The 9,802-nt window shown below is 37.0% G+C and overlaps 1 protein-coding gene across 1 annotated transcript; it reads right to left on the bottom strand.

Annotated features, from left to right (window-relative positions):
- On the bottom strand, nt 1-8,841 carry LOC137742594 (protein ENHANCED DISEASE RESISTANCE 2-like). The gene is made up of 21 exons (XM_068482503.1): nt 8,406-8,841; nt 7,228-7,302; nt 7,070-7,123; nt 6,931-6,996; nt 6,784-6,845; nt 6,406-6,551; nt 6,237-6,283; nt 6,065-6,162; nt 5,437-5,532; nt 5,273-5,337; nt 5,082-5,153; nt 4,473-4,619; nt 4,056-4,363; nt 3,394-3,457; nt 3,128-3,300; nt 2,590-2,691; nt 2,390-2,440; nt 2,136-2,285; nt 1,845-1,940; nt 544-645; nt 1-381 (listed from the first exon to the last, which is right to left on the bottom strand). Exons 1-21 carry the CDS (start codon nt 8,556-8,558, stop codon nt 286-288), a joined length of 2,223 nt encoding a protein of 740 aa, XP_068338604.1. The 5' UTR covers nt 8,559-8,841; the 3' UTR covers nt 1-285.
- Between the last annotated feature and the right edge of the window lie 961 nt (nt 8,842-9,802).

The raw sequence follows: 9,802 nt of genomic DNA, 5'->3' as shown, positions 1-9,802 counted from the left end.
GATAGCACGTCCAAAAATCAACTTAATAAAAGCTCACACCAAAAAAAAAAAAACATCGCCTAATCAAACCCGAAATATATAGCCCTTCATTGGAAGAGATTATTTTATAAAGCCTCAAAGATTCCTTGGAGCTCTAAAATGGGTTATATCCACCATTTTCTAGCCCCATATAGAACCCCTCGCTGGGGATGCTGACCTCTGCCAGTAAGTTTGCAGAGAAGAACCAGCCCTGAATTTCCGTTATCTAGGCTTTATGTTCAATTCAACAGTATGACAATACGGATGTTACCACGGTTGAACTAAAACAGCCTTGGAGGCATCAAGGTGGTTAAGGCGGCAGGCTCCAAGAAGAAACTCCGGAAGCTCCTCTGGCGTGTTTGCCTGAGCAACAAGCACCGGAAGTCAAGCATAAAAATGGAATAAGTTGTCAAGGGAAATCGATTTTTCTAAATAGTTAAGAGTGCATTTTAGGCAACATTTAACGTGCACATGAATATCTTTACCTCTTTAGATAAGAAACAAACTGATAACATGGATGTTTACCTGTATTAAAAATGCCAACTCAATGACCAGATTGTTTAGGTACCCAATGCAAAGACTAACCACGCCCCTGGCAAGGGTGGATGATCCGACGTCGATACCAAGCTGAATGATAGCCAATGATTTCAGAATTAGCATGTATTAGATAAATTTGAACAAACGGCGTCATTTTATTACTACAAATTTGATTTGGCTGCATGCAGGCAACAATAATATTTGTGAAGTATAAAAAACTACCTCAACTATTGGTATCACGACACTTTCATACCTCATCTTTTTAAAATGACAATGTCATACCTCATCTTACGAATTTGTGCCAATATCATATCTCTGTTAGTTTTTCTATTAATTTCTCAGTTAAATGCTGACGTGGCTTGATTCATGACCCACTTTCTATTAAAAAATTATTAAAAACTAAAAAAAAATCATTTAATATTTTTTAAATATTAAAATAATACAGAAAAGTTATAAAAAAAAACCAAACAAAACTTCCCCTCTGCGCGCTTTGTCCCTTCCACCCCCCCCTCTCGCGCGCCCTCTCTCTTCTCCCCCATCTTCATCTTTTTTCCTCTTCTTCCCCTTATCTGCTACAACCTAGAAAAAAGAAAAAAAGAAAAGAAAAAAAAAACCAATTGTCTTCCCCCGCACCCACCCTCTTCCCTCCTCTACACACCACTCTTTAAATCCAAACCCATTCCCCCCATTTTCTCTGCGCCCAGGTTCTCCACCCACGGAATCGGCCTGGCCAACGGGATCAGGGTTTTTTTTTTTTTTTTCTTCTTCTTCTTCTTCTTCCTCCTCCTTCTTCTTCTTTTTGGGTTATAGGGGGTTGGATTTGTTTTTGTTGGGGGGGGGGGGGGCCCGACGAACTGGGTTGGGGTTTTTTTTTTTTTTTTTTTCCTTCTTCTTCTTCTTCGAAGATTAAGCAGGGAAGAAAATGAAGATGGGGACAGAGAGAAGGGGGGGAGGGGGGGGTGGAAGGGACAAAAGGTTTTGTTTTTTTGTTTTTTAACTTTTCTTTATTATTTTAATATTTAAAAATATTAAATGATTTTGTTTTTAGTTTTTTTAATATTTTTTTAATTTTTTAATAGAAAATAGGGTCTGGATCAAGCCACGTCAGCATTTAACTGACAAATTAACGGCAAGCTAACGGAAGGTATAACATTGACACAAACTCGTAAGATGAGGTATGACATTGTCAATTTTAAAAGATGAGGTATGAAAGTGTCGTGACACCAATGATTGAGGTAGTTTTTTGTACTTTATTGTTTCTGCTTCAATAATTGTTTCTTCAAGTTTACCTCCAAGTAGTTTTTCCCGTGGAAATAATTGATTTTAAATGCCTGACCGATGAGGCACGCTTTGTTTCCCACACTCTGCTTCACAATCCATGGACCCTGAGGACAGAAGTAACAGTTAAAATTTAATTGATCTTAGACGGAGAGAGAAAGGTTTAACAGAATTAAACTTAGTTAGAGATCAAAATACTTGAACAACACCAGTAAAAGATGCATTTTCTTTTCAACAAGATGACGGGAGAAGACCGAGTATGCCATTCCAACAGGATTACAGCAATCATTGCATGTACCAACCTTAGATATGTATGGTATCAGCTTAAACCTTGAATTTCTATAGGCGTCATCCCCCTTGATAAAACTCTCTAGCAAGGGTGTATCTTCAACTGGAGAATTCATCATATAGTATAGTGCCAGGCTATATGTAGTTGAGCTTGAACCTGGGATCTGAGTCAAAACAGATAATTTCGTAAATATTGATAGGTGACAGGCAATAACATGCAAATAGTAATAATAGGAAGAAAAAAAAAATCATATAAGATGGATTTTACCCGAAAGTTCACAATGAAGAAGAATTCTCCCCTACCCTGTGCCGCATATTTCTGCAGAAACACAAGATTGTAAAGAGTGTGTAAATTACATTCGTCCTTTTCTTAATTCTATGTTTTCAGTTAACCCTATATGTGATAACTGGCTAGGAAAAATCTTAGCAATTAAAGAAAAAACCACAAATCCTCAGTTAAATAATGACCTGAACAATGCTCCCTGGGCGACCTCCAAGATCATCTTCACACTTGTCAGATTTTAGCCAGTCCGCAGCTACCATTTGCATCAGCGTGCCCTTAGCCTTGACCTGAACAAAAGAAAGCAGTGAAAGATAAGGACTAGAAACGCAGGTTAAAACTCCAACTGCCAACTGACGTATCAGCAACATTCAAGAGGAGAAAGAAAAAGAACATTTAAAGAGCCCTGGACTAGAAATTCCTATGAACTACAGTTGGAAACTAATATTATGGAAACTTTACGCTTATTAACACCATGGTTGCTAAAGGAAACTGATATTGAAAGAAATTTCACAGCCGACACCTAAAATTCATTGATCATAAAGCAACACATAAATCAGCATACCAAGAACATGCAACCCAAATCAGCATTCAAAGGATATACAACCTCAAAGCTCGACTGCAAACCATTTGGTAATTGGTATGATGAACATAATTGTAAAACGTGAGCAATTTTTTCCAAAAAATCATGCTAGACAACTATATCTAAGACATTTCTGTCCAAACCTTCTTATGGTCTTCCAGATGACTTTTGCCACGAATTAGGAAAGTAGAAGGATCTGCTGAAGTCCAACTGGAAGCCAAATTACAAGCTGAATCTTTTGGAAGGGTAGACCCATAGTGGCAGGTAATGTCTTCCGTCGCCATCTCTTGTAGGTCCACATAGCCCCTCTTCTGAACTGCAGCACACAATCACACAGAAAACTAAATCAACAAGGGCGATATACAAAGGCATAAAATGTTAAGACAAAAATATTAAACACCATAATAACCTGCAAGATCATGCAATCTTTTCACAAAACCAGCAGCAGTTGACAACTTGGGATGATGTATGTTCTGCAAGGTGCAATCAGAGCCAAGTTAGAAACTCTTAGAATACGAAATAATTGTTGGTCCACATCCTAACCGCTTAAGCAAACTAACAAGCTTATCAAGGTACGAAAGCAGAAGATCCTGAGCCAAAATCCCAGCTACCGCAACCTCCTAATATAAGTTATATAACTTATATTCCACATGTTGGGCTCTAAAGGTTGAAGACCCACATGTGAAGAGCATAGTAGAATACGAAATAATTGTGGGTCCACCATCCAGATGGCAAACCAACAATATAGATACAAGCACTAGTGTGGAACTTTAGAAGGTAAAAAGACATGAGAATAAGCCACAAATACAAGTAACTAAGCAGGTCAAGATTTCTATAACAAGTTATGAGCAGTGCAGGATGTAGTGGACTGAACTATGGAAGACTATGTACAGAGGTCGACGTGATGATGTTTTGGACCCAAAATGAGTTTTTATGAAAATTGTATACACGAGAGGGAGAGAGAACATTGGTGGCAACACACAAGAACCACCTAGTAACCGCGTAGAAGTAAAGGAGCATAAAAGTGGAATGATTGTCTAAATGTCACAAATTTATGCCCACATCGTTTACCTGTGAGTGCATTTCTGAGCCAAAATCAGGAATCCAGTCAGTTTCTGATTGATCACTGTATGGTGGTTCTGGCACATCAAAGAATTCATCAGAAGCATCACTCAAGCTAACAAGACTAGAATGTTCGGAAGGTGCTTTTTCTACTTCTTCAGCAAATTTTTCCTTCGTCCTCCCATCCCCAATCACTGTTGGAGCATCAGCCTCACCTTCCCCTTCATTCTGTTGCAAACTAAAGTTTCTCCTTAGCTCTCCCAATGAAAATTCTGAGGACGAATAGTTTCCTTGTGTTCTGAAAAACTCCCGTAGTGCTACAAATAAATTTATTCTTTTGATTCAATAAGTAGACCTCAAAATAATGTAAACAATGAAGAGCTTTGTAAATATATAAAGCTCTATCAATCAAGAGTATAGAAATACCAGCAACTCTCCCTAGCATTTTGATGGTCATAGATTGGGCTGAAGAGCTTTGTAGATAAGATTTCCAGAATTTCCAATCAATAGCAAGCATGTGCTTCACAACTGATTGTTTCCCTTGGTTCAAAGGGGTTATAACATATCCTCCACCTGCAAAGAGTGGTAAATGTCTCAAAATCTTTCCATTATTAACTTTCAAATTATGCACCTCCAGCCGAAAAGATCCACTAAGCAATAACCACTAGAACTCACAATAAAATCTTGAACAGGCAGTTGTACAAATTAAATTTAAACTTAAAACAGGAAGTGGAAGGAGAATATAGTTTTTATCAACTCTGGATGTATCACAACCATAAAAGTTGTACCTATCCACACTAATATGCACCAAAGTTATAATACTACCACGTTGACGCTGTATCAAGTTCAACTCATGCACATACTCTTGTACGCGAGACACACACACACACACGCGCGCAAATTCGTTGAAGGAATGAATACCCCAATGCTTCTTACTCATATTATTAAACGTCCAAGCTCCGGACAACTATCCTATATTAAACACTTGTAAAGTCTAGGAGATTTATAAATATGTAAAATCTAAGCATACATTACTTTTAAGGCAGGCACGGACGTAGCCTTTCTGCGGTGGACACCTCTTAGGAAACACAGAATGGTAGAGAATAACTGTGAAAGAAGACACCAAAGGAAGCTAATTTCGGTATCAATATACTTTTAAATGTAAATGCAAAAGAGAAAGAAAAAAAAAAACAAAATACAAAAAAAAACCACCATTTCAATACTACCATATGTCCCATCATCTTCCCTTCTCCAATAACGCCGCAACAATAGATCTCTTCGCTTCATTCCCCTGCAATATATGAAATGTTGATTTTGTAACTATAAAAAGAAACACTTACACAACTGCTTCAGAACATAATTCAAAATTATTGTAGGCAAGGGGCCTGACCATGGTAACCAATCGCTGTATAACTGCTTGTGAATGATATCCGTATGACCATCAAGGTGTTCAACCACATTTCCCTTGTAGAAACAGAAGTCCCATCTACAACATGGTTTATCATTGTTAATTTCAATTACAAAAATGCTTCATACAAGGCAATTTGGATAAGAAATTAATGGATACATGTATAATACAGATATGGTCAAGAGGAGTAAATACAAAGACAAAAGGCAGACCACTCACTACATCATATAGGTTACCGCTTCAACGTTCAAATGAAACCACTGGTAATATAAAGGCTAAGGAGTTATGATGGAGATCATGATGTAAGCCTAGACAATTTGTACACAAAGGCACAGGGTGTAGTTTATGCCTCATCGTTTCTAACAATGTATAGGGGGGTGGGTGGTTGGTCTTAAGTGTTTTAACATAATGTTTGACTTTATTAAAGTATTTTGAGCTTCCATATTGGATTTGTTTTGGAGCTTCCATTTTCGGATTTGTGCAGCATCATTGCCATTGTGTTGGACACTTTTTTGAGCTTGAAAATTTCAAACAATTATAGTTTCAGTTTCAGATTAGTTTTTCTCATCTTTGGTTTCCACAGTCTACATAAAGTTCTCAACAAACTTACTCTGATCTTGAGGGACCAAGGGACATAAGTGTCTGGAAAATGCCTTCTGAAGTTCCATCAACAACACCCACAGCCATTATGGCCGGATGATCGTCCCACTGCTCATGGTAGGAACATAATCAATAGAACGAATCTTTCATACAACCAAGTAGTGAATATTAAACCTACCAACCTTCCCATGAGAATCCCTATCTTTTGCTTCTTTAAATAGTCGTAGACCTGTATTACAGTAACAAAGTTCAGCATGCAGATTCACTACTTCAAAATGCAGAGAGGAGAATAAACAAAGTTCAGCACACAGTTTCACTACTTCAAAATGTACAGAGGAGAATAACTCTTACCATTCTGACACCCGAAAATTGTCCAAGGTGAAGGAGCAATTACATCGGATGTCACAGCATCGGTTTGTGTAGAAGAACAAAGGCTCCAGTCTATAGAATTAATGCGACTTCTACTACTAGATACACCTAGTCTGCGTGCATGAATACTTTAAAAGTACCCAGAAGAAAAAAAAAAAAAAAAAAAAAAGAAAAAAGAAAAGGGGGAAAATGAAAAATCATATCAGAGCCACAAAGATAAACCATAGCCCACGACCAGTTTACCAAAGCCACCAAGCATAGTTAAACAAAGTTACTTCCAAATGAAAAAACTCGCACCAATGTGCATGATGAGGTGAACAAGAAAACTAAATAAGAGCAGTAGATAACAAAATATCACACCTAAAGGACTGCCATATGCTATTGGAACCATGCAAAATATTATCGTTTAGATCTGGACCACCCTGCATACATGCATAGACATTAGACTCATATTTAGCATAATCATCTACAGTAAATTACAAATACTGAGGATTTGAAAGTTAAGACCTGTAAAGCGATCTCTTGAAAGGAATGAATCCACCTTGCTGCTTCTTCTGGACTGCTTGCTCCCAACTACGAAATTAAAGTTTCAATATTTTGACATTAATTTGTAAGAGAAACAATTGGTTGAGGATAGTTACCATACCTTAAGTTGATCATTGTGATTTGACGTATTATACAGTGTGAAAACGAAGAATACCTATAAGTTGTACAAACAGGTGTTATATGCATATATCACTGTCGCTAAAATAATCAAGAAACATGAACACAATGCTAAATTAGGAGAGTCTGTAAGACTCATACTTCTCTTTGAATGCTCTCACGTCCATTGTCTGTCACTCGAATGCAAGAGTCTATGATAGCACTTCTTACAGGATCCTGATACACAGAACAGGTGGGAAAATATCAAGGCTTTTTTGCACTTACGCCTACCTAATAATGTTGTAAAATCTATATCACAAAAGGCCAGAAAACAGTTCTCACTCAAACTGTCTGTAGGCCAAATTATAACTCAAGCGTTCCTCATTCAGTTTGTGTTAATATAAAAATAAGCAGAAGCACAAATAATTCATTTTTTCTTGAGTTAATGATGGACATAATCCTAAAAACAACAAATGATATATACCAATTGAAAAATTCAAAAAGCTCTTTAAATGAAAAGGACAGTAGAAAAACATAATACATAATTCTCCGCACAAACTTCTAAAAGTAGGATTCAAACGGCCAAATTCCAACAAAGGCATTACCAACTTCTGCAAGCCATGGGTGTACGAAAAAGCGTGTACAAGGAAAGAAAAAAGAAAAGGCAACTGAGCCCACAAAAGTGTCAAACTACCTAATGAGTTCTTGCAAAATTCTATCAATTTTTTCCTTCTCACTTCTTGATTTTCAGTCAAGTTTTCACAGGAAGATTATTTCCTTGTACCTCAAAATAAAACTTGTCTAGTTTTTCCAAATGTATTAGTATTTCCAAAGGGAGATTTATATGTTCTTTGGAAGCGGAGCTAAGGGGAAACTCTAATAATCCCTATCACACTTACTGTTTGAAGCCCTCCATAGATGTAGTTGCATTCTAACACTCTTCAAGTATCTCATATGCTCATCCAAAGCAGTTATCATTATGTTACAGACTTTAAACGCATAGATATATTCACAAGCATATATACATTTTTAAATGTAATATATTCACATAATCAACTGCATAGTGATCCAATGAAAATTAAAGGGAAAAAAAACAGATCATTCTCCAACAAAAGTCAGTATGATCGATGCATAATTTTGATTGCTCCATCAACGGCTTTCAAACAGCACATTCCTGCCAATAACGACCAAAACTCGGAAACCATTCTATTAATACAATACTAACTAAAAACCCAAAAAGTCGCCAATCACTTGAAAACTTGCAGATAAATTTCATTAGCTTTAACTCTTGCTAGTCATTTATTTTTTCTAGAAAGGCAAAGAAAGGGAGGAGCAAGAACCTCATTGTTCGAAACGGGAACTGATTTGAAGCTTTTGAGAGAGTGGCCTTCAAGAACAAAGTAGCGTTTGCGGGAGTACTGTAGCCCAATCCGATTCGAACGAACGAGATAAAGCCAACCCTCCATTCTTTGATCGGTTTGCGACATACCCATTTTGCTTAACCACGATCCCCGATAAACCCACCTCTCAAATTCGATCACTTTTCAGTATCTCAACATCCATGCAGAATCTTGGGCTCCGTTTGTGTGTGGGTCGGAGTCAGACCCGGTTCGGCTCGTTTAATAGCAGTGGAAAGAGAGATTTGAGTGCGGATGAGATAGCAGTATGGTGATCCTCCGAAGTTGTCAACTCATTCAAGCTATTGAATACAGATAATCGTGGCGTTCGTCTTTGGAAATGTACGTGGGATTCTCTCTTTCCCACTCCTTCTCTCTGTTAAAGCAACTGAATGAGTGCATATATGAGACAAAAACTGCCAGGCAAATAAATAGTAGTATTAGTACGTGGAATTACTGATTTACCCTTGGATTTGAATGGACTTTTGAAATTCTATTATTATATACTAGTATATGAGCACACATAAAGTGTGTGAGAAAATTTTTTATTTTTGTTTTTGAAATAGAAGGAGAGAGGAAGAGAGTTTACATTTTTGACCTATATTTCTTATTCATGTTCTATTTTAATTAGAGGGTTAAACTGATTATTTTATAGAATTTTTATTAACAATGAGTATTTTATTAATTACTAGAGATTATACAAGAAAATGTGAGTGTGAACTTACGTTTTTTTGTTGTTGTTTGTGTATTTCCCGCTCAAAGGTGGAAAGTTAGTTGTCAGAATATATTTTCTTCTTTTGAATTTAGGTTTTGACATCAAGCTAAAAAATTTGCAAAATTAACATTAGTCTAAGGAAAATTCTATTTAAATCCATACAATTTTTACACGCAACTTAGTTTTATATTGAAATTTCAAATTTATCTCACAATTCTCTTCCTACACTCGAAAAAAAAGGAAACCCAAAGATTTTAACCATCACTACCTAACCTCGACCTTTGCCCCGCCACACAACAGCTAAAAAAAAGGAAACCCAAAGATTTTAGCCATCACTACCTAACCCCGACCTTTGCCCCGCCACACAACAGCTGCCCCTTCCACATAGTTCTTCTAGCATGCTCGAGTTTCGCCGAAACTGTGGACAGTCAAATCTAATTGCGTTGGACCATTGAGTGTGTGATATATTGTTTATAATCACAATGTGAATATTATCATATTTTTCTTTGGGGTCTTTTTAATGGTGGATTGTTATGGGGATAAGGGTGTGTATGAATAGTGGGTCGAGATGGGATGGTCGGAGGTGGTTCTCCTAATTTTCACTTTGTAGGTGGTAGGGGAGGTG

This window comes from Pyrus communis, chromosome 8, assembly GCF_963583255.1.
Source record: "Pyrus communis chromosome 8, drPyrComm1.1, whole genome shotgun sequence".
Taxonomy (NCBI): domain Eukaryota; kingdom Viridiplantae; phylum Streptophyta; class Magnoliopsida; order Rosales; family Rosaceae; genus Pyrus; species Pyrus communis.
This window is presented reverse-complemented; position numbering and strand designations above follow the sequence as displayed.

Bases quoted from the DNA above. Each gene is read 5' to 3' on its own strand.
- LOC137742594 (XM_068482503.1), bottom strand. From the start codon at position 8,558: ATGGGTATGTCGCAAACCGATCAAAGAATGGAGGGTTGGCTTTATCTC. The intron at 6,284-6,405 runs GTAAGAGTTATT...ACTGTAATACAG, and splicing joins AATTTTCGGGTGTCAGAATG to GTCTACGACTATTTAAAGAA. The intron at 2,441-2,589 runs GTCATTATTTAA...GTGTTTCTGCAG, and splicing joins GCCCAGGGAGCATTGTTCAG to AAATATGCGGCACAGGGTAG.